Source organism: Mixophyes fleayi, chromosome 1, assembly GCF_038048845.1.
Source record: "Mixophyes fleayi isolate aMixFle1 chromosome 1, aMixFle1.hap1, whole genome shotgun sequence".
Lineage (NCBI taxonomy): Eukaryota > Metazoa > Chordata > Amphibia > Anura > Limnodynastidae > Mixophyes > Mixophyes fleayi.
The window spans coordinates 36,722,050-36,747,538 of NC_134402.1; the positions used below are offsets into that span (position 1 = coordinate 36,722,050).

Below are 25,489 nucleotides of genomic sequence, written 5' to 3' on the forward strand. Positions count from 1 at the left end.
ACACACACACACACACACACTAGTGTTAATGTTTGTTAGCAGCCACTTAACCTACCAGTATGTTTTTGGAGTGTGGGAGAGCACCAGGAGGAAACCCACGCAAACACAGGGAGAAATTACAACTCCTCACAGATAAGGCCAAGGTTGGGAATTGAACTCATGACCCTAGTGCTGTGAGACACAAGTGCTAACCACTGAGCCACTGTGCTGCCCCATATGGGCTTTTGACGTCTGATGAGGCAATGGCTGGTGGCAGACTGAGGGTACTTCTTTTGGTCTACAACCACAGACCCCTTATACTGAGCTGGTTTATTTAATACAAACCTGTAACAATGACAATAATTATCTTCTCTCTTCCTCCTAGTTTGCGGATGTGATCTTGCTCAGGGTGGATTTTTTGTGCGTCAGGGGGATTACATGTGTACGGTGGATTATCAGAAACTCTACGGGACCCGATGCATCAGCTGTGATGAGTTCATAGAGGGAGAGGTGGTTTCCGCACTCGGTAAAACTTACCACCCCCGCTGTTTTGTGTGCGCTGTGTGCAGGTGAGCATGCGATCATTTGGCGTCATAGACCCGCGCTGCACCCCTTCTTCACATACCCTTACAAATTGCCGCCTATTCAGGTCTAATGTATAGACGTGCATGACAATTCTCCATTATTCCCAAAAAGTTTTCGATTGGCTCCTAGATTAAAGAGAAGTAAACACCCGTCTTGTATAATGCTGCCTATAGTGCTGCTATGTTTTGTTTCTATTTGTCTATTGTAGGCCGTGATTATCAATTGCAAGTGGAAGATTGTTGAGTTATAGGCAAGACAATTCATAGAAAATGTATTCAATGTTTCAAGTGTCTCTCTCGGCCATTTCAAATGGTGAAAATCATGGGTAAAAGTAAATAATGGCACAATCACAATGGGCCTGATTCATTAAGGAAAGTAAACCACAAAAAGTTTGTAACTTTGCACCTCGGCAAAAGCATGTTACATTGAAGGGGGAGGTAAATTTAAAATGTGATGACAGATTTATAGTTTGGGTTGGACATGTCCTAAATTAACTTTCAAATTTTAGTGTAAAAATAAAGCTATCAAGTATTTGTGTGCAACATGGAAAAACAGCCAGTATTTAACTTATGTTCCTAATAAGAAACTAATTTGCACCCCTTGCACTGTAACATGGTTTGTCCCGGAGAAGATGTACTCCTTTTTTTCGCTTAGTTTCTTTAATGAATCAGGTCCAAAGATTTATTTATTTGTGTATTTTGTCCACAAGCACATAATCATTAGACATGCTGCAGTACAAAAATATTGAGATCACAAAAATACAACAAAATACATGATACAAGTAATGGCTGCACACAATAACCAGACATGTAAATATTTTAATACTGTATAATGAAAAGGAGGGGGTACCAGAACTTTATTTAGATGTTGCTCACTGCAAGCTACTTTATTTCTGTGAAAATCTTGTCCCGCATCCATAACTGACTAACTGCATTAGTTTACATATCATGCTGTAATAATATACATATTGTACATATCCCACTATGAGAACGGTTTTTGTGGCACACCGAAATGGCTGAGTGTAGAACTAATGTATGTCACTATACATTGCCCACTTATCCAGGGATATCGTTCACGGACCGGTCATGCAGGGTCCACAACCCACAAATGTTCCCTATAGCTTTCAGAAGGGGATAAACTTGGATGTGGCAATGTATATAGACAGATACCGTTCTATTTTGTTTATATTTGAAGGTTCGAAACCTAATCTAGAATCGGCTACACCATTTTGCTTGATACTACCCTTTGTCTGGAAGGTATTTCGATTTTTATTCTGTTAGTGATGTTCAAGGGCTTCAAAAACTTCCTGTCTTAATACGTTTAATGGAATGTGTTCTAGAAACCCGTTCCCTCCCGGAGACCGTGTCACGTTTAATGGCAAGGAGTGCATATGCCAAAAATGTACAGTTTCTCCCACTGTCGGCAACAGTAATTTCTCTGTCCAGAATCTGAGAAGTAAGTCGTTCTCTCTTACACGCAGTATTAACACTGTTGATATATTTCTTCTATGTATGTTTATGTAAAGCATGTAAATGGGTTTGTCAATGGAACTTATTGGTTCTAATGACCACATACAGTCAGGAGTGGGGGCTACAAAGCTACATATTTTTGGACGCTGTCCTCTATCTACTTACCCCTCCCGACAGTAAGTGCAAGCACTGGCTACCAATCGGACCTCATCCATTTGGGTCTTTGGCACAGAATGTGCCGATTTGGCCCCATATCGGTACTAAATGTGCCCATGTATGTGATTAGTTTGCGGAGCTGGTCATTTTATATTTTTTAGAAAAAAGTGACCCCTGGTGGTGTACTGTGTGAAACAATTGCTTGCGTTAAAAATAAATGCTCTTTATGAGCTAAATGAACGCTCTCTATGTTGGCCATGTATAGGCCTCTAGGCCTGAGCCCAATTTGGGCGTTAACATTAGTAGCCATTCCGTGTTAGACCACACGGAGGTCCGTTAGTGTGTGCAGCAGGGGTCTCTCCAAGCAGGCCGAACAAATCATCTGCCAACAGCAAATTTGGGCATGCCCAAAAGCAACCCAATTGATTTTGATCAGTTGATTTTTGGGCATTCTGGGGCTACACACACTGAATTCTGACTTACCACAGTGATATGCATCATATCATCATCATATCAGACTGTAAGATGATGTCTCTACATAACCCTTGTAACCATGTAGCTCATGTTTTACTTTTAATTGTTGGAGCTGTAGATGTTTTACACTCAAGTATCAATGTCCTTCTACTTTTAAACAATAGATAATACTTAATTGTATCACTGATTAACTGAGAATATTGACCATAGCCTAGATCAGAGTTTCTCAACTTCTTTGTATCATGTATTAGTTTATCCCACCAAATATATATAACTATTTGACAAGTAAAGCTGGGTTCACACTACAGAGTTTTTCACCAACTTTTTATGCCGATCGATTTTACTTCTGATCGATGGTCCGATCACTCGGTCCATGGACTGCATACACACTAGCCTTGTTTTAGACGATAAAGGGAAGAGCAGCTGTCCCGTTAGCGACTTTTTACAGCCATGTTGTCGTGAGCAATGACTGTAATTTCGTACTCACTGTTGTGGATCGGTCAGAAACTTATACACACTACACAACGGAAACGAGATTGGAACGAAAATATTTAACGGTACGACCAACCAAATGAGGCGACAATCGTCCATTTGGGCAGACTTTCGACCATCGTGTCACTACACACACTGACCCGACTTTTGAACGAACGGTCGTATGTCGGCTGGTTGAGCAGATTATCATCATCATAATCATCATCATTTATTTATATAGCGCCACTGATTCCGCAGCGCTGTACAGAGAACTCACTCACATCAGTCCCTGCCCCATCGGAGCTTACAGTCTAAATTCCCTAACATACACACACACACACACACACAGACAGAGAGAGAGAGACTAGGGTCAATTTTGATAGCAGCCAATTAACCTACCAGTATGTTTTTGGGTTGTGGGAGGAAACCAGAGCACCCGGAGGAAACCCACGCAAACACGGGGAGAACATAAAAACTCCACACAGATAAGGCCATGGATGGGAATTGAACTCATGACCCCAGTACTGTGAGGCAGAAGTGCTAACCACTACGCCACCGTGCCGCCCATTGGACAAAAACCCTGTAGTGTGTACCTTGCTCAACTCTTTTTATCTATTTACATGTATAAGACCCTTAAAAATAAGACCCCTTCTGTGTGTGTGTTTTTATTTTTTTTTAATATGCGTTGTACATCACTTACATTTGAAACTGTTATATTAAGTTTATTGTAACTAGTGGAAATCATCCACGAATCTCCCTGATACACACCTGAGAGTATAAGCACTGCAGGCTGAGAATCCCTGGCTTAGATTAGCCCCAGCCTCTCTGCATGAGTGACCGGATCCGGGCATACAGTGTCATACTGTGACACTGCTGGAGTCGTCCTACACACACAGCGACTCCACAGCAATAAAACTTTATTTGTACCATTGATAATAGGAATAAAAAAAATGTTTGTATCTTTGATAATAGACAGAGCCCTACATTGCAAATCATAAATCATTCCAAAAATGTTTTACTTGCAGCCTCTCTTTGCTCTAGGATTCCGCATATGTTTAGTTTAATGGCGTTACGGTAAGTGGATACAGTGAGCACATGTTTGCTGCGTGCAGAGCACAGTGGATGCTTCATAAAATAAGTAATTAGATCTCGCATGCAAGAAGGAACAGAGGCCTCAGCAGGGAGACTGTCTACATGTCAGAATAAATATGTAACACATAATGAGTGAGATGTGTACAGGGTGACTTGTTGTTCAGTTATTACGCAGAACAAATGGATGTGTCAATTTATTATCTGTTCGTTTTAGGATGTAGATTTCAGTTTGTCCAGATCCCATCTGAACCTCCTAAGATATGGATTTTATCTGCCAGTATATTGCCGCTGCTAACGACTGGGGATATTGTACAAAGGAAACTTTTACATTCTGCTTAGCACTTACCATAAATATTACCTTGATAAGAGACATAAATATTTGTCTTAAGCTGATGCCTTATTGGCTAATGCTGTACTGAGCGACAAGACTAATATCAACTTTGGCCCAATATGGATCATCCCTGATAGGACTAGTGGGTTTATTAGTGGGGGTCAAAGATAACCGCACATGCTGGCAGCATTATCTGCAGTCATCTTGCGGCTGCATTCGCTGACATGCTCAAGTAATAGTCTGATTGCTGTCATTTCTCAATCTTAACTGCAGTTTTGCAGCGTGTGTGTCCAGCATTATGGATGAAATAAAGTACCTGCTAATGCTTTGTTTTAAAAAAAAAACAATAAAAACTATTTATTTGCCCAGTATAAGTCTTAAGTCTTAAGCCGAGCATAATTAGGCTGATTCTGGCATTTGACCTGCTCTGTGTCAGCATTCTGGACTAGTGATTAGTACTGGCGTAGAGTAGAGGTTGGCAGTCAGGGACAGAACGCTTGTAACTTACCGAGGCCTTTTTCAACCTATCCCTTTCTTAGGTGAATCAGGGAAGGGAAAATAGTTGTTGGTTTTTTTTTTGCAGCATGCTATGAATATCCTGAAATTAACAAATGAGGGTTTAGTACAGAGGTAACAGATTCCCTTTAAGTATCTATGGGAATAGAATTGTTTCATTCAGAGATCATATAGAAAATTCACACCAGCGCCTGGCAGCTTCCGCTACTGCTGTAGACAGTGTTACGTTAATCAGTCAGACTCGCATTGTGCATAGTTTTTCCTCTCCAATCGCAGGAGTAATTGTGGTATCTCACATTATAGTGTAACAGAGGAAGTTGCGTGCATATCTCTCTGTATGTTGTGGCACTACAAGTTTCAGCATTGCTTGACAAGCTTACCAGGACTTATAACTCCACAACTGCTGCAGATCCACTGTTGCCTACGTCGGCTATTGAATAACTAGCAGAACATTTTAAGACAGAGCCTGTCAAATCCTGCGAGTTCTGAGATAGATTTATAGGACAGGTGTGACCCTGTCTATGGCTGAAACCATCAGATGTCAAACAAAGGAGTCATGACATCATTCATAGTCAGGGTAATGTGGCCCTTTGTCTCTGTGCAGTCCTGTTCTAAAATCAGCCTCATAACGTGATATGTTTCGTCATTTGCAGACTGCGGAGGGTGTGGCCTGGAAATTAAAAACGGTCAGTCATTGGTTGCCCTTGAAAAGCACTGGCACTTGGATTGTTTCAAATGCAAAACCTGTGGCATCCACTTGAAGGCTGAATATATTAGCAAGTAAGTGACAGATGACAGTCTGCACCGTCACTGAACCAGGTATCTGCAAACTGGTGCTAAGTACAGATGTTTGATTATGTTTCAAAGCGGCTGCTGAACTGGTTTTAAAGTTTGAAAATTTCTGTTCAACATTCTAGCTAAATTCAAGCAAGACAAAGAGGTTCCACCCTATCCGCACTTGACTGAGCCGTAACATGTGTATTTTTGCATGTGAACGGCGAATCCGAACTTTGTATCACAAACTTGAAGGAAAACACAGTAATGTTGTCTGTTCGAATTAGCAAATCGTTAAGACTGTAAAATGTAGGCACTTGAGCTTGAACAGACAGAAAAGGTCACATTTTATCATTTATCTTTTTCGTCTTTTAACCGCAAACTGCGATGGCAAACTTTGGTCTCTAATTAACAGCTTAGCTTTTATACAATACACTCTAAGGCGGTCAAACCAAACACAAATTTCAATATATTCAAGCTTGATTAGACCAAACATCTCAGTTTGTTGAACCGGTCCAGTTTCATTGTATTTGGAACGCTTTTGAGTGTTTTGAGCATCTTTGGTGTCTTGCTCTGTTCCAAGAAGCAGATTATTTAGAGGACCACACATGCACAAATGTACGCTCTGTTAGGCAAATTCGTGGCGCATTCTGTCCATCCGATGGGCGCAATTGTTGCCATTTTGGAAAAAAGATCACCATAAAGCATAGCGTGCTTGTTTGTCCCGCTTCCCTAATTCATTATTATTTTCCAGTACACTTTCCAGTACACTTTCTCAATATACAGCTTGTCTGGCCTTCTTCTTTGTAAGGGTATGAGGACTTTGGACTACCTTCATTTCAGAAGTTTAAAATATTTTTTTTTATAATACAGTTTTATGTGTAAACGCATTTCCTTACTCCACAATCAATTCTATATTGGTCTTGCAAATCCATGAGCTGCTTATGAAATTATAATCCCATTATTATTATTAACAAACACAGACAATTTGCTTTTTTTGGCATATTTTAGTATACCAATGCCTACTGAATCTCTCTTCAGTTTTCTGCAAAAACACAACAACATTGTGGTTGTTAATGTCTATACCACAATACAATGGGGCATATTCAATTAGGTTTCAGGTCCACGGTAACGCGCCGGAATGCGCCGCAAAGTCAATCCACGGCACTGCAATAACGTGGATTTTTGTGCGCACCCCATAGGGTTGCGTAGGAAGATCCGTGTTATTGCGGTACGGTATTACCGTCAATATTGCGCACTTTCCACGGTAACGCGCGTTACCGCAGACTGTAAAACCTTATTGAATATGCCCCATTAAGTTTAATGTAAATTGACCAGAATAAATTATGTATGTCACACTAGTCAAGTCTGCAAGGCATCAAGCGTAAACCATGGTCAATCAAGAATTATAAAAACAAATAATAAATATAAATAATATTTGACTAGTTACATTTACTAAGTTATAAAAAAAAAAGCTCATGCTTTCTGCAGAAACCCCTCTTAGGATACTGCATTGTATTATTTTTTTATTTCTTTTATTTAATGCTCATCATTGTTGCTTGGTATATGTGCGCAAGTCTGCAAATAAAATAGTTTCAGCTCTATTTTTCCGTCAAAAAAATAAACAAACTAGATCTTGTTAGACCCCAGGTATTGGCTGCAGGTATCAATATTCCATTGTATTATCTAATAATGTATAATGTTTCTTCCAGAGATGGGATCCCTTATTGTGAAATGGATTATCACGCCAAATTTGGCATCAAATGTGATCACTGTGAGAAGTTCATCACAGGCCGAGTGCTAGAGGTAAATACAATTTTCTAAGGGTTGAAAAATAACTTTTTATACATAAACTCAACTGATAATAAGATTATTTGGAAATGACAGCTTTTCTCTGGTTCCTTAGGCTGTATACAGGTGTATTACTCTCCTTCTTCGGTACGCAGCTTATACTGTATGTAGAATAAAACTAGTTGTCCTATGTGGAGAAATACTCACAGAACGTTAAAATAAGCGTTAACCGCAAGAAATTACAGAAGACACTAAGCATTTCATTGGCAAATATAGTCTGTGTGAATCATATGCTTTAAATACAGCACTTGCAAATGCTCCTTGTGACACACTAGTCTGAAATATGATCCGGGTAAATTTTATCAAGTGAATTTGTAATGAAAAATGTCACAACTTTCACAGCCACACTCCTGCCAGTTCCGATGTGTTTACTACAAGATATCTCAGCAGGCAGCTAGATGTTATTACTGAGAACGACGTCACGACGAACAGCGGTCACTCTGAGCGGCCCGGGGGACCGATGCCCCCCTGCCCCCCAGCCCAGCCTGCCCCTGGTTCCTACATAGTGCACAAGACATTGAAGGTTCTATTTAAGAAGCATTGAAGAGCCAAAATGCCGGCATAAACATTGGCAAAAGGCTTTTTCACAGCTTTTTGTTGACAGAAGGGTTATCATCGGAGGAACCATACATTTCTCAGCATTAACCATATTATCGGCACTTAGCGCAGTCCCCATAGACCTCTGTTGGGACAGCAGCTTTAGTCATCATCATCAACATTTATTTATATTGCTCCAGCAAGTTCCTTAGCGCTTTACAATTGGGAATAAACACAGTAATAAGACAATACTGGGTAATACATACAAACAGAGAGGTAAGCTTACAATCTATAGGACAATGGGATTTTGATACACAAGGGTTAGTGCTACATATATCATATTGATCCAGCCAGATTGTAAAGGTAAAAAGTGCTTAGTGGGTTATATGATCAGTCACACAGCAATGTTGGTCAGGGGCTCAGAGGGCTGTTGTCTTGTGTGAACTGTATAAATGGCAGTAATAGGGTAACCTAGTGAGGTTGAGGAATATTATAAGCTTGCCTGAAGTGGTGAGTTTTCAGAGTACACTTGACAGCTTGAAGACTAGTGAGAAGTCTTATTGTGCGAGGGAGGGAATTCCACAAAGTGGGTGCAGCCTGAAAGCAATTCTGTAACCGGGGATGGGAGGATGTGATGAGAGTGGAAGAGAGACGCAGATCTTGTGCAGAACAGAGGTGTTGAGTTAGGAGATATTTTGAGACAAGTGAGGAGATGTATGTCGGTGCTGTTTTGGCAATTTATAAAGCTGTAAAAAGCATCTGAGGATGGCGTTACTGTTCTTTTTCAATGTGATGCAGCTGAAACCTCTCCAGCTTGTCTGGATCCCTCATGGGGGAAGCGCTATGCGCATATCACTTTCTCCATTCGCCATCAGTTTTAGGCTGCCGGTGAAGAGGGAAACTACTTGAGGAGAGGAGTCAACACCAGGGCTCCCAAAGCAGCCTCGGCATGGTTTATCGTATATTATAAATAGACCCCTATGTGTAATTCTCATAACGGAGATCACTCATTGTGTAACCCATTGTTTCCTCTACATTCTCTCCTGAACAAGTGATTTTAATAATTTTATACATCGCTGATCACCATCAATTGCGCAGTTTAATCAGTTTGTTCTTTGCTTTTGGATAATTAGGGCTAGATTTACTAAGCTGTTGGTTTGAAAAAGTGGGGATGTTGCCTATAGCAACCAATCAGATTCTAGCTATCATTTTGTAGAAGGTACTAAGTAAATGAAAGCTAGAATCTGATTGGTTGCTATAGGCAACATCCCCACTTTTTCAAACCCGCAGCTTAGTAAATCTAGCCCTTAGTCTCATTAATGTAGCCCTGGCTTTATATTTTACACAAAGATCTTCAGCATTCGCTTGAACGCTTTATCCTCTTGACACGGTAAACACAGGTGTGACTGATCTGTTTTTCATTGTTAGAGAAAAAGACTGTTACCCCACCCCCCATAAAAGCCCATTAATGTATCAGATATGCTGCTACTGGCATCTAAAGCTTTAGAAATTACTGCTTTGCTTTCCAGTTCCTTAATATATCACACAGCAGTTTCAATAGAAACTAAAGTGACCTACTCTGACTAGCTGGTATAGAGTCCTTTTATAATAAAGAATGAAACTAGAAGCATAAAGCCATATATTTCAATAACGTTTCAGAAAGACATATGTAAAATGAAGCGCTAAAGTTTTAAAGTTTAACTATTTTGGGCCTCGTTTGGAGCAAATCCAGGGGCCAAATTTGTTCCAGGACAACCCATGTTGTGATGCAAGAGCTGCTAATGCAGTTTTTTTTATGCATGTAGCACACAAATGCTAAGTAGCTTTATTTTTATGCTGGGATTTAGAGTTGATCTAGAACATGCCCCCGCTCAACTCTAACTCTGTCTACGTATTTTACACTTGCTCCACTGCAGCACTACATAAATTTGCCTAGGTGCAAAATTGCACCTTCCTTCCTTATTCCGAAGTCTAAATCAGGCCCTTTATGGGCAAACATCCCCCCATAATCCCTGTAATATGTATTTATGTTTGTTAATAATTTCTAATGGTTTCCTGCAGGCCGGAGAAAAACATTATCACCCGACCTGCGCACGATGTGTTCGGTGCAGCCAGATGTTTGCCGAGGGAGAGGAGATGTACCTGCAAGGTGATCATTCTACTGGTTTATCTTCAATTATCAGTGTACAGTAAACAACACATTATTAGTTGGTTATATTTTAAATGTCTCTTACTTACTATGAATACTAGCAAACATACTACCCATGTCAGGGGTGTAACAAGAACTTAGAGAAGTTTTGAAGGGTTCCCCAAGATTTCCTCTTCTCTCCCCTCAATTATCTTGCCGGATGGGTTCCTCCGGCACCGAATTTCGTTTTGGAACCTTAGAATACCAGCTATTGTGCACAACATTCCGGAGCTTCAAATCTCTTGTAGTGTCGGCGCTCAGACAGCATGGAGCGCTGAAGCAGGTACTGCGGAGGGAGCAGGGCCCCTGAGAGCAAGGGCCCGGTCATCTGCCCTTCAACCGCAAAGCTACTGCCCTTCATGTATCCCAGCTAGTTACGCCATTGACCCTTGTTATGGTAATAAGTCATTTTGATTGTAAAAATCACTTAGACAAATAGATTGGTAATGTTTCTGAATTACAAATACAGTTGTCAGCCCCTAACTGCCGCTCCACCGTAATTTAACATTGCAGTGACGTTTCCCAGACATGATGCTGTATAAGTACGACTATGTATAGCTGCCAACGTTCCTGCTTGGAAAATTTAGAACACGTTAGCCCACATCCCTGATCTGCTCAATCTACAATTGATCCACCAACGCTGCTCCTGTTTCCGGCAGTGCCACTCCACCCCCCCCTCCTTTGGGTTCTGGGCACACAGGCATGGACTATATATGCATAGAATAGATTTGTTTGATATGTTTATTTTTATGATGGTTCAAAATGTATACAGTGCTTCATGGTATATATGTCAAATAAATTTGTTTAAATTATTCCCTGGAATTTATCTTTTATTTCCTTTTTTTACAGGGAACACAATATGGCATCCGATATGCAGGCAAGCCGCCAAAACGGAGGAAAGAAACAAGGTAAGTGTATAATACGCAAGTTAACCGGTGCATGATACTCATGCATTCTAGTCAAATCAAGCTACTTAAGGTCTTAAAAAGGTTCTTGTCATGCATTTGGGCCTAGCCCAGGCCACCAGGGGAAGAGCTTTACTTCCCGACGCAAGCGCCCTTTTTAATGTGTGTTCATGAGGTAAAATTACCTCACGAAAATGAGTTTGACCCCTCAACTCGTAAATTTAGCCTTTACTACCCCTCACAGGGGGAAGAGGGGATGATGGAAGTTAACTGACTTCAGTATTCTAATTTTTTTGTCAAATAATGTCAGTATACCAAATTTCAGGTCAATTGGATGAGCCCTTTCTGAGATAATAGTTTTTTCCACACACACTAACACATGCCGCTAGGCTTTTACTTTTATATATTAAATAATGCTAAGAATTTAGTAGGTCAGTGTATAACTCCGCCCAGCAGGTGGCGCTGCAGCTTGTTTGTTTTTTTCACACACAGACTAACACACGCCGCTAGGCTTTTATATATTAGATTATCTATACTAATGCACCTACTGGCAGAGGTAATCAAACAAATGATAAATTACATACAGGCAGTAAATTAAAGTTGAAGGCAATCTAGACCCTTAAAATTAGCATATGTACGTAAAATGTAATAGTGGCTAGAAAAAGTACATTTTAAATATTCTTATCCATAGTGTACACATTCATATCTATTCTCACTCAATTTTGAAGCTAGTTGCAGCAGTTTCTTGGTTGTATCCTGCTAACAGAACGCTTTGTCAAGTATTCTGTTCTGTATTTGCGAATAAAGCTTGATTGCTGTTGTTTCTCCAACATTGGGCCAGAAAATTCTGCTTTTCCAGATGATGCATGCGCAGTAAAACGTGTCAGAATTTTAAATTTAACATGACCTACACTTGTGGCTCCCAACATCCGGAGGGGCAGGATTGTATAAGTAGAGGGTTTTGGGGTACGCAGAGGTAAATGTTAGACTTGGCCACATGTCTTAGTAGGTGTATCTATTGCAGGTGTCTACAGGCTGCTGTAAAGATATGCACTTATTATGATGACAGCATCTGTGTGTATCTCTAGTGTTTAAAAATATATTAATAGAATGCAATAAAGACTGACCCCTCCTCAATGGGCTTGGGGTCCTTCTACAAAAGCAGCAGCCAGCGCCACTCTAAGCCTGGCTGGGGAGGTCACACTATAATTGGGAGACCGGTCATAATGCAAAATCAGCCCCAGACTAACCAGCATGGGTGGAATTTCCTAGGGAAATCGCATGCCCACAAAAAAACATGCAGACCCACCCGTGAGACACACCAACCTTGAGCTAAACACTACAGGGGCTTTTCCTGTCTCCCTTTGGTCGGTGGGTGCCAGGGTATGTTAAAAAAGAATAGTGAAAAAAACAGACCAATTTTAAAACCACTTCCTTCAAAATAAACACTTCCCAAATGTCCTGAATAGTCCAAATTGAATAAAAATCAAAAACCATAACACAAACACATTTGCCCCTATCCAATCACAAGGAGACTAAATAAAACTGTCCAGAATGCCTTTGTCTGATTGGCTGGAGCGTGAGGAAAAATGCTCTAATTGGCTGGAGCATGAGGAAAAATGCCCTGATTGGCTGGAGCTTGAGGAAAAATGCTCTGATTGGCTATTTGCTTACTGACTCTATAAGGTCAGTTAAGTTCAGGCTATAACACTGATGCTAGATTTTTTTTTTTTTCGAGGGGGGACACAAATAGTTTGTGGGTTTTTTTTTTTTTATTGAATTTCTTCATAAGGCTGGGCACACACTAAAGGTTTTTCAACCAACTATCGGCCAATCACACGATAAACGACTGTTAGGTCAGATATCGCATTAGTGTGTATGCTCCCACGATCATGTTTTATCACACCAGAGCACGTTGTATCAATTGATTTGATTTTATAAACTGATTAAAAACCATGATTAACATTGAAACAATGGAAAACATTAGTATACATCTAATATAGAGATAAAAGTGATCATGGTTTGGAGTATTGGCACTTATAAATTATGATTTTCTGTTCCTTGTGCTTAACAACTTACTTTTGTAACTAAATATCCCTTTCAACCATTAACCTGTTGCTGCTCTTGAATTATTGTTGTGCTCTCTGTTCCCCATAGGAGACCAGGACTTCTTCAGAGAGTATCATATCAGTGCCGGCTTCCAGTACATCTGGATCTCCAAGCAGAGTCATTTATGTGAGTTTGTCATCGTCCACTGTTGCATTGCTCTATTTAAAGGGGCCTCAGCCCTATGTTTTTATATTTTGCCTTTGCATTTATTTAATGCAAACATTAAAGGATAAATGTACAGAAATATTCTTGTTATTGGTCTGTTACTAGATTCCACAACGGTGTTAATAAGTCTGCTTGCATAGCTCAGCATTTAGTAAAACTCCATTGTTTGCCTTCTCTTCCTCAGAGTCTCTTTATTTCTTCCCAGAGCTTTTCTGTCAATCGAATTGAAGTGCGATAATCCTCCCACCATACAATAGCCCGGGGACAAGGCCTAATTGCACAGGGATATGTGTGACATAAGTGGACGTCGGGTATAACATGGGGGCATGGTCAGTTCCGTAAAGTCCAATAGATGACAGGGCAGACACAACTCCATAACCCACACAGAGGGATTCCAGAAACATATATGTATAGCATATACATTGCCCGTGCGAAACACAATTAAGCACGGAATGTTCTGAGATCAGCGTCCTTTAAAGGGAAACGATCACGGAACACGGTCTGTGCTAAATATAGGACAGTGTCTTGTAATCAATGGCTCCGAGGCTGTAAAGCCATTTATTTTCTCTGTTTTATTGAATTGTCGCTGCTGTGGGTGCACCTCATTGTGTCTTTACAGGAACATTGCTCAGCAGTCAGCTCTTACTTGCTGCATCTGTAGATTCATTCTGGGTCAGGCTACTAAAACTGTACACACCAATATTATTATCTCAATAATTAATGAATATACAGCTGTACGTTGTGTGCAGCATAAGGAAAGATAGCAATCCATTATGTTACATATAACAACTGCTGCTGGCCGTGTATCCTGCACCTCAACAACAAAATCTGCAAAAAATTTGGCTCTGGTGCAATATTGTATCTGTACAAAGAGTAACAGTCGCACCTTCCTCACATCTACAATGGAACATAAATATAAATTGTAGACAGTTTTAATTGTACATTGTCATCCTTCCTGGGTTTTATTTGCATGGTGCATTTACCTCTGTAGGTGGGAGACAAGATAATAATACATTGATGATAAGCAAAACTGTCAATGGTTTGTGAGGTAGACCTGTGAGGTTTCAAACAACAGATATCAGTCTTACTTAGTGACATCTATATAGTTTTATTGTAGCACATAGCAATCAATCAGACATTGATTAGGCCATACCTCTGATGCCAGGCTCAGAATAAGCCTCTATAACCAGTCATGGATTTCTCCTATAGCACCAGGCGTTCCCTTTGATCTGGATATGCTCAGCGTTACTCAGTTGCCCCAAGATCTTGTGCATGCAGTAGTAGAGTGTTATTCAGAGAATGGTGTTGACAGCAGGAATATTTTGTAATTCTAATAAAGCCATAGAGAGGATCATATAACACAAGAAATGCAAGTACTCCTACAGGCTGGGATAAGGTCCACTGTCTAATCAGAGTTGTGGCGGGTGGCATACCAAGTGAAAGGTCATGGAAGGCAACAATACGGAGATAGGTCAAGTCCAAGGAAAGTTCATGGAAGGCAACAATACGGAGATAGGTCAAGTCCAAGGAAAGGTCATGGAAGGCAACAATACCAAGATAGGTCAAGTCCAAGGAAAGGTCAAGATAGGCAGCAATCCAGAGAATGGTTCGAGCCAGGCAAAGATCAGAACCGGAACCAGGAAACATGACCAAGAATCAGGCAGCATTAGACCCACACTTGCAGGAAAACTAACTACTTCCACAGGTAGTGAATTAAAAAGATGCACGCAGCCAATGAAACACACTTTAAACTTCCCAGGCAAAACCGCTGAGAACCGTCTATAGTAACCGAGTAGAGGGAGGAAGCTGCGCAGTGCGGTGGTGCCCACCTGCGCCAATTGATCCTGACACTGCCTCCAACAGTCCTGATTTTCACAAATCAGTCCAGATTTCCAGCATCCAAAGAGGGTGTTCCCTAGTTGAAAAGGGGTAAATGGGAGTTGTTCTGGGTGAACAGGGTGTGGTCTTGGCAAATCAGGGGAGTGATCCAATTTGTATTGACTTTTGATGTTATAAGATATGGATTGAGGTAGAGGTGACAAAATCCTTAGAATTAATTTGGTTTGACCCTTTTAACATGGAGAAGACCCTAGTGCTAGCAATGGCCGTGCAAACGTTTCTCTTCATAGGTTAAGCAGTAATCCTGGTCTAGTGATGTTAGGTATCTTTAAGCCAGCCCTTATCTAGATATAATATGATGGCTTGTCATACATTTGGATGCTTTGGATCTATGGTATTGCCTTGTTAGCTACTGTAATGTTAGTATGAAGAATATTATTATCCTTTTATTTATACAGGCCCAATATTACTGCTCAGAGAATTCATTCATTCACATGGGTCCCTACCCCACTGGATCCTACAGCCTGCCATCTAGTTTCTCTACCACAGACTCACCGCACATATTCTATGGCCAGTTTAATCGGAACACAGTTACCTGACTACTAGTGTGTTTCTGGACTGTGGGAGGAGACAGAACACCCCTCTCTACCTAATGGTACAATCCCAAGAAACTAAACCCACTTCCCTGCCTCTGTTTGCTGGTAATGGGGCCGGACCATGGCTGCCTAGTTTCAGTATTTAATAAACCAGTTTTCTCTGCGGCCAATCACAATGCAGCATGTTCTAAATAGCTGTAAACGAAGCATGGAGGATAAACATGAAGAGAAGAGGCATCTGCTATAGAAATGGAAACTTATAACTTCCACTGGACAATTCACAGATTCCTTGACAAATATCTTTGTCACTCATCACCCACCTGGGTTTAGCAGTGACATCCACCATCCACGTAGTCCTGGGCTTTACACTGTCGTTGTCCACAAAGCATCCAGTATTCTTGTCGCTGTCATTTCGCGTAACACTCGCCCAATACGAAGACCTCTACATGCCTGTATTCTCCACCATATTGTGACAGGTATTAGCTCAGGTAGCAGCCCTAAAATTATTTATTTGTCAGCAAAGTACCTGAAAATAACAAACACCTAGTCCCTCACTTATTGGCCCCTCTTAGCCAGTTACAATAATCACTTTCCATATATATATATATATATCCTTCACATACAGAAGGATTGACGAGTCAGGAGCTGCCTCTGTAACAGTGTCCATAATATTTTAGATCTGCTCTTTATGATTAATGTCTTTGTGATGTAAATGTAAACACCTGTTTTTTTCCATTGTTGAGACAATATTGTGCTACTGTTTAGTCAGTAAGTAAATGTAAGTGATAGAGAAATATTTTAAATAAGGAACTTACCAGCACATTTGTTAATACAGTGACCTGTTGTCAATGGCGGTAGTCTCATACACACCTCCCAACATGCGGTATCAGGACAGGGGGCGTGGCCGTGTCACTTTGGGGTGTGGTCATGTCTTGATGGGGGCGTGACTACACCAACAGAGGGCTGCCTAACCCTGTAAAGAGCTAGGCTGTCCATCGCAGACCTCCCTTCCCCCCAACATACACACCGGCGTGACATTTTTTGGATAGCCCCACCTTACACCCTGACCATCCCTGGATTACTGTCTGTCCTGACGTGCTAGAAGTAACTCTGACAGATCAGGCAAATTTCAGGTTTAATGGCCCCTTAAATATTAGAAATAGCGCCAAGGACAGCGGCTGTATGAGTGTACCTCTACTCTATACTGTACCCTATGATATATTTCCTTTAAATTATCACCTTATTTCTGTTTTATATCTGCTTTTTTCTCCACTTTTACCTTTCTTTCGTCTCCTTTCTTTCTTCTCTTCCTTAGGCAAAACTTGGCGACGAAATAATTGACTACAAGGATTTGGCGGCTCTTCCCAAAGATAAAGCCATCTATAATATTGACCGTCCTGATATGATCTCCTACTCTCCATACATCAGTTACTCGGCAGAGAACAGGCATAGCTATGGGGAGGTACTGCAAACATAGAGGTGTTTAATGATGCACTATACTGCCACGTTAGCAGAGGTTAATGCGCTTGTTGTTGGTGTCTCTGTGTAGCGTCTCCTGCGTGTGACGCACATAACTAATGGCTCTGTAGATAGTAGTGGAATAGATTTATTTTCCAGTCCTACGAGTGTTAAAAGCAGTCATCAAAAAAGCTGAACGTTAACCGAGACAATAAATGTTTTGAGTCACTTAGAAGAACATTGCTGGATGATTATAATTGGAACTATTATTATTATTAGAGAACCTGTCAGTGTTGATATAAAGCATTGTTTACATAATAACTAGTGCACAATATAGGTGTAAAAAAAACTGACTCTGCTGGTGTGTCGTGCCGATATTGCTGTAATGTCACTCACAGAGTGTCTCCTCCCTGTGTTATTCTCCTGCCTCTTGGAGCAGAGAATCTGAAGGAAGTCCTCTAGTAGTGAGCATACTGCAAGATGCGGGGTGATTCACAAGCCAAGTCAGGGCACTTGCATAGTGGGTGCGCGGTTTTCCTACGTTCTCTTGTTAGACAGAATAATTGTTGTTTTTTTGTGCAGTTTTTACACCTACATAGTACACTAAGCACTATAAGCAAGAAATGATATAAAAGCTGACATCGGTAATACAAGTGGGATTTGGAATGGTATGTGAAATGAAACGCAACATTTTAATCCTAAAATCACATAATATATGTTACAGAATTCATTCCCATCAGTCCCTGCCCCAGTGATGTTCAATAGAACACAGGTCAGCTCCTCAGAAGAGAAGCTAAATTGTGTCACAAGCATATGAACTACAATAGGACTAATTGGTGCGATCACTAATCATGCCATATAAATCAATTTGAAACACAGCCAGGTTCAATAGGATTTATATGCTTAGCAACCAGTCACGCACTTGCTTGAATTAGTCCAATATGCAGTCTATGCTAATTTCATATTAGCTGCTTCTGGATAACCCCGAGCATCTTTAATACGGTGTAAATGACTGCAGTCTCATTCATACCTCCCAACATGCAAGTCCCAGTAGCGGGACAGGGGGTGTGGTCATGCCACGTGGGAGCAGGGCCATCTTTTCCATTGGTCACGATGGGCAGGTGCCCGGGGGCCCCACAAGCAAGGGGGCCCCATAGCAGAGCTCTTAATTAGAATAAATAATCCTGCAAAAAAAAAATCTGCAAAAAAACCTTCAAGGGTCACTGAGCAAGTACATCTATCTATCTCTATCTCTATATATCTATATCTGTATCTCTATATACATATATATATATATATATATATATATATATATATATATATATATATATATATAGGGGCCCCGGTGCACTGCTTTGCCCGGGGGCCCATAATGTTGTTAAGATGGCCCTGCGTGGGAGGGGGGGTGAATACCCCCCCCCCCCCCCCAGGTGGCTGGCTAACGCTATAAAGCGCTAGACCAATGTTGGCTAACCTGTGACACTCCAGGTATTGTGAAAGTACAAGTCCCAGCATACCCTTCCAGCAATAAGCTGCTATATATTGGCAAAGCATGCTGGGACTTGTAGTTTCACAACACCTGGGGGTAAATGTATGAACCTCCGGATTCTTCAACTCCGGCGAGTTCAGCGTCTAAATTTAAAGCGGCGCTGACTTGTAAAGGGAGACTTCCCTTTACAAGGCAGCGCCGCTTTAAATTTAAGCGCTAAAGACGCTGAACTCGCCGGAGTTGAAGAATCCGGAGGTTCATACATTTACCCCCTGGAGTGTCACAGGTTAGCCAACACTGCACTGGACTGTCCATCACATATTCTCACCCCCTCATCATTCCAACCAGCGTGAAAAACATGTCCCCGGGTAAGACAGCGGAGCACAGGCCTAAATTCAGTACCTCTCCGCATAAATCGGGACAGCTGGGTAGTATGCTCATAGCTAGATTAATTTCCTGTAAATTAGGTGAGAGCCATTGCCTGACTTCCCTGTACTGTTTTATGAAGTGTCCAGTTAACACTAAAGCGCATTCGTATTATGTGAATTATTATTTTATATGTTCTGCTTGCTACACTTTCCAAAGTTATTGTTTAATTAAAGTTTGATCCAAGTCAGTGCCTCTCAGATGTCTGTAAAAATTAAATACATTCTAGAATTCTGAATGTTGCCCCTTTCCCGTTTCTGATTGGCTGTCTAATGTAAAGCAGGAAGTGCCCTCCCACAGACCGCCCTTAGTCCCCATCAGCCAACAGTCTCTGTGTATGGTCAATTGTTAGCGATACAAACACAAGAAAGAAATGTTAGCTGTATTACATCCAATGTGTGTGAGATCCTATAAGGACATGCTGCCTTCTCACATGTGTACAAGCTTCACATACCTGTGAGCCAACACTCCCAGAAAGTCCGGGAGACTCCCGAAAATCGCGAGAGCTGACATTTCTCCCGCATCCCGGAATTCCCTTGTTAAAATGACACGATTCACTGAGAATCGCGTCATTTTGCATAATGTAGTGCAATATAAATATACATTGCTAAATGCCATAAACCCCAAAATGTAAATTCATATTTGTTTCCAGCATGAACTTACCACCGACATAATTAATATCTGTCCAACAAATCTGACTTTTTTTTTTTTCCTAAATATTATTTTTCAGTTTATTTTTCATCTCATCAGGTAATTACTATTGTTGTATATGCTTAAAGTTACAACTAAAAATGAAATGCTTATATAAAATATATATCTACTGCCATTATTTTATATTTACAGCATTTTATTTATGTAACATGTTAATTTTTTGCATTAGTATTTATTTTACTACGAAAATGAGTCCTTGTATATCACTACTGCAATGCATGTTTATTTAAGTGACGAGATATGGATATAGTGTACAAAAAACAACAGTATAACTTGACTTGTAGACCTGTGAAAAGTGTCTTCTAATTGCATTTTAAACTATCATGTTCAGTAGATTAAGGACCCATAGTCAATATTGCATTTAGCATGAACCACAAGGGAAGTGGTACTGAGCAGCTGGTCTATATTTCCTTGCAACAAATGTAAAACTTGAGACTGTCAGAGGAAATTAGGGACAGTCGGCCGCTATGTAAATGTTAACATTCCCACTTTGACTTTTGTCTGCGCTAAATCTATTCCATTGGAATAGATGTTAACTGTCCATGGTTTCCAGAGAGTCCCAGCTTTTTTAAGAGTAATCCCTGGAAATGTCCCTGATTTTTGCAATCTGCACATTGGTACTACTCACTTAATTAACACCATACTTGCCTTCTCTCCAGGAGACTCCCGAATTCTGGGTAGGTCTCCCGGACTCCCGGGAGAGCAGTCCATTCTCCCACATCAAGTGGTCAGCATGAGAGTCTCCATGACGCGTTAAGTGTAACTGCCAACCTGCGCTGGTGCTAGCAAAGTTGGGGGGATAAGCTGCGTGATGTCCCCCAAAATTTACTAGTGCCAGCACTAGGCTTGGGGTCCCCCTGCCCTAATACCAAACCAAACCTAGGCTGTATTCCTTAGGGAGATCGGGCCCGCAAAACACAAATGCTCACAAACCAGGTATAACCAGGACTCTTCCTACACCCTTACGGAGGCGGACGTGGGGTAATTTTAATTAAATAGATGTTAAAAAAATATTTTCCATAGATGCCTCCTATAGTCTTCTGGGAGTGTTTGAATGGGAAAGATAAGATTTTATTTGGAAAGGTTGCGCTAATATAAATGCACACTGTGAAGTAGGGACAACAATACAGACATACAGATATATGTTATTTATAAGTGAAGATTTAGAATCATTGTGTTGTGACATCGCTAAGACTGTTGCTTATTGTTAGGGAATGTTCATTTCAGAAAGCCAACCTTTGAGAGAAGCCATGTTATATAGATAGACGTTTCCACGCGCCAAGGCTTACACGTGTTTGTGGATTTGTACGCTAAACTGATAAGAATATGAGATGAAATCTGCGCTGGGTTTAGGACTTCCTAAAGATTAATGGTCGGTTATAGGATTTGTCTGTAATCGACACAAAGTGTGTTCCAAGCTCAGTCTTGTAATGAGCAGCAAAATACAAACCAAGTAGAGAAACCCGTGCACATATAATGCTGGGAACGTCTAGACTCTTGTTATATCTCCACCCCATGGCTCCTGCCTGTTGTGAACTACAAGCCTCAGCATGCCCTGATAATAGCTTCTCTAGACAGGGCCACATAAACACACTATTAATACTAGTCTAACATGTAGTTGCCAACATTTTAAAGTAATAATTCATTCTTCACCATTATGGATGTGGCTCAATCCACATGGCCCACTCCCAGGGGTCTTGTTATGTGATTAGACACTTTCTTTCTCTCTGACGCCATCTACTGTTCACTGGCTATATTGGCCTCTATTAAATGTACACGTCACATGAAAGGTGTTGACTCCCATAGTCCAAGTTAGATCTTAAAATCCATTCTTATTATGACATGAACACTATCCTCTCTTTCTACACTAAATGAATGGATAAGAATGAAAGACATTGCTAGTTTGCTTTCAATTTCTAAGCTGTACTAGAACAAATTGATTAGAATCTGGTTAAAGCAGCTTTATCCACTAGTTTTTGTAATTGTCCCCCATGGTCTGAGATGTGTGTGAAGGGGTGAACGTTTCACTTTAAACTTGAATAAATTATAAATATTCACATTAAGACAGGTGGGTTAAAGTCTGATTTCCAACTACAATGTCCCTTGACAACTGGCATCAATGCATTTGTTACCCCCACACAGAACAATAGGGAGGGCAACATGCTAAAACTGCAGTTTAGAAGAGTAAGAGTCTCCCTATATCTTGTCTGATAAATGTGATGTGATACTGTTATGCAAATAGGACTTTTTCCTTATCAATTTCATTATTAGTGGTATTGATTTTATTTTTCTTCACAATATTGTTTAATTCCTCATATGTTACACGATAGATGCTAAGAACTGTTATCTTTCCATTAGTGCCATCATGCATGGAATCCTCTCACTAATTTCCTATTTTGTGTTGCTGTTTGCAGTCACCTCAGTTGTTCTCTCCAACTCCTACAGAGGTAATTGACCTACATTTGTATGCTGAAAAATGTCATTTTTTTTTATTTATTTACCTTGTTTTGCATTTCTGCCTTTTTGCTTCTGTCACGCCCGGTTATTCATCTCACTGCTGGGATGTGATCATGGTTATTTCACATGCATAGCTGGTGAAAGATAATCTGTAGAAGCTTGTATGAGGGAGACGTGTAGACTCAAATAGAGAAACCAACGCGTTTGATGGACTCTATCATCAAGTGCTCTTATTTCTCAAAGTGCAAATTGTGCTCAAGTCTTAGTTTTACCGTTGTTATTAATAGTTTGAGTCTTTCACTCAGTGTACATTTTGGTTCTATGTTTTGATGAGTCTTTCACCCAGTGTACATTTTGGTTCTATGTTATGATGACAGTATCAGTTTGCACGAGCATTTCTTCCATGAAATCACCCTGCGCAGAAAAGTAGCTGCATACATTTGCGCCTATGCAGGTTTGTGTGACTGGGGCACTTACGTCTGCTTGCGCAGGGAGGGAGGCGGCGTTCTGACTTAGACCAAGTACAGTAAGGGTGTGTTCACACGTTTGCGAGCAGATACAGTTCGGACTCAGACAAATAAACACTTGCCAAAGGTGTATAAATTGCAGGGTGGTCACGCACAGGTGCAAAAAGCGAACGATGACAACAGTAACCAGCAATAGCCAACCACTTGTGAATGGTTGTTTGCGAACGTTCCGCTGGTCCTGATTGGTGCTTTCTCCGTTGCACTGCATATGTTATACTTTTGTCTGTGTTTAAACTATTTTTTTCATGTATGCACGACGGGTAGTTGTTTCTCCTTTATTACACAGGTTTTTTAAGTTTTATTGATGCCTAATAATAAGTACATATTTTGCAAACAAAACAGATGGGTTATGAACATGGGTGTAAGCATACGTGACGCATGCTTGGCGGAAATCTGGTGCAGGGTATCCCGCAGCTTTGCATAGTCCCGCAGTGGCTGCTTTGCTAGTGAACACAATTTGCAGCAGTTTTATATGGGCACTTGGTACGCCTGCACTTTTCCAGTCACTGAAGCACGGAGTTTCTAAACAGTAGAGAAGCTCATAGGCGAGAACATGAGACTCAACTGGAAAAAACAGAATTTCTATCACACAATCACCAATCACACTGCACATATGTTTTATGGGGTGGGCTTCTCCATGACTCAGAAACCTCTCTGATTCAGTGGCCAAGGATCCCTGTTTCTGAAAATACCAGGATTGTAGCCTATGTTGGCACTAGACTCAATTTAAGTTGTGGAACTAATGCACTATTTACAAACATTAACTCTCGCTTCGAACAAAAATAGAAAATAATTTCTATTGAATAACTGTACCTGCTGGGAATAAACAGAGTTTTGTTTCCTGATATTGTTCTGTTTGCCATGTTGTAAAGTAAACCTCAGTATATGTCTCTTAGTATATAAATGTATATACTGCATATGTAATAATGTGTTCTCTATTCATTCATAAGGGAGATCAGGATGATCGTTTAATAAAACAGTACCGGACATCCAGCCCCAGCTCCACCGGATCAATCGGCTATGGCCGGTATACACCAACGTCCCACTCACCTCAGCACTACAGCATACCAGGTAACTGGAGTCATGTGTCTTGTATCCGTACATCTTCATCACGCAGCAGAGACCGTGTGCTGACACAGGATAGAATGCTTCTATTTGTGGAATTCACAGCACACTGACATTAAATCTGTTTACACAGCAACATCCAACAGAAATGTAGCGCTCTACTTTATAGCATCTAGTCTTCTCCTTACCTACGGACAATGAAGGCAGCATTTCTGGGGCAATAAATAATATTGATGAGCTTATTAATTCATCAGTGACATTGCTGAGGCACGAGGCACACAGTGATGTGAGGTGGTGCCACTAGGGAATTGTTAAGCTGCATTCTCAAGAATCTGGGTTAAGTCCACTAATTGGCTGCCTTTGTTTAGGAGACAGATAGTGAACATTTCAAAGCAGAATGACCCAGGTACTAACTAGTAATATAATGACCTCAAAGTGTCATTTTTATAAAAGGGCAATTAGATAATTAGTGCAAACACAGCTGTAAAGCTGGGTACACACTACAGAAAATTACTGCAGATGCGATTTCTGTAGCGATTTCACCAACGACTGAAAGTCCCGATGAGAATGCAGATTCATGTGTACACACCTACACAATTTACCTTCAGATCAGTGCTCTTCATCTGTCATAACCATCTGCTGAAAAGATTCTGTACACTCTATAGAGATCTGCCTACACTGCTGGTTGTGAGTGTGTACACACATCCACATTCACCCCAACATTGTTCCATAGTTGATAGTCATTTTTATCAGTCTATAAAATCAAACAATACAATGTGCTTTGGTACCACAAAACATGATCGTGGGAGCGTACACACTACTGCGATATCAGAGAACAATCTGTAGTGTGTACTTAAGTATGAACTCCATATTGTACTGTATGTGTTTACAGAATGACTTGTAATTCTTAACATGAAGGTCATCCGTTACTAATGTGGGGTTTTTATCAACACGTGTCAAGTGTAAATCTGTGTTTTAATTATTTGTTGCTTCACATTACTAAACAGGATTTTTTTTTAGCCCAATAAATATATCTTCACATTTGGAAAATGTCCCTGTTGATGTTACGTTACTTGTCCTGATATTTCTTGGTGCTGGGAATATTTTGCAGCCTGAGAAAAAATCATTTATTTAGTGAGTTCACTTGAAGCCTGGAATATATTTGCTAAATTGACATTTTTAAACCGCAATGTGCAAAGCTATTAGCAGCATCCTCCAAGTCTTGCCCAGGAGGTGAGATTGGATAAAAGGTTGGATGTATGAACTTTGTTTCATATCGATGCCCACTGGACACCTCAGTCTTCCTGCACCAGTATAAC

The 25,489-nt window shown here is 40.6% G+C and overlaps 1 protein-coding gene across 9 annotated transcripts in view; it reads left to right on the forward strand.

Annotated features, from left to right (window-relative positions):
* ABLIM2 (actin binding LIM protein family member 2) overlaps positions 1–25,489 on the forward strand; it is a 141,688-nt gene that overhangs the window by 70,936 nt on the left and 45,263 nt on the right. For 5 of the 9 annotated variants that reach the window (XM_075194392.1, XM_075194391.1, XM_075194409.1 and 2 more), the window contains exons 3-12: positions 365–548; positions 1,904–2,019; positions 5,727–5,853; positions 7,560–7,653; positions 10,297–10,384; positions 11,273–11,331; positions 13,486–13,563; positions 17,353–17,499; positions 22,536–22,568; positions 24,056–24,176. In XM_075194392.1, the coding sequence (XP_075050493.1) occupies positions 365–548; positions 1,904–2,019; positions 5,727–5,853; positions 7,560–7,653; positions 10,297–10,384; positions 11,273–11,331; positions 13,486–13,563; positions 17,353–17,499; positions 22,536–22,568; positions 24,056–24,176 (1,047 nt within the window). The remainder of the gene's footprint in view (positions 1–364; positions 549–1,903; positions 2,020–5,726; positions 5,854–7,559; positions 7,654–10,296; positions 10,385–11,272; positions 11,332–13,485; positions 13,564–17,352; positions 17,500–22,535; positions 22,569–24,055; positions 24,177–25,489) is intronic. The other 4 variants (XM_075194394.1, XM_075194412.1, XM_075194420.1 and 1 more) reach the window with 2 other exon arrangements.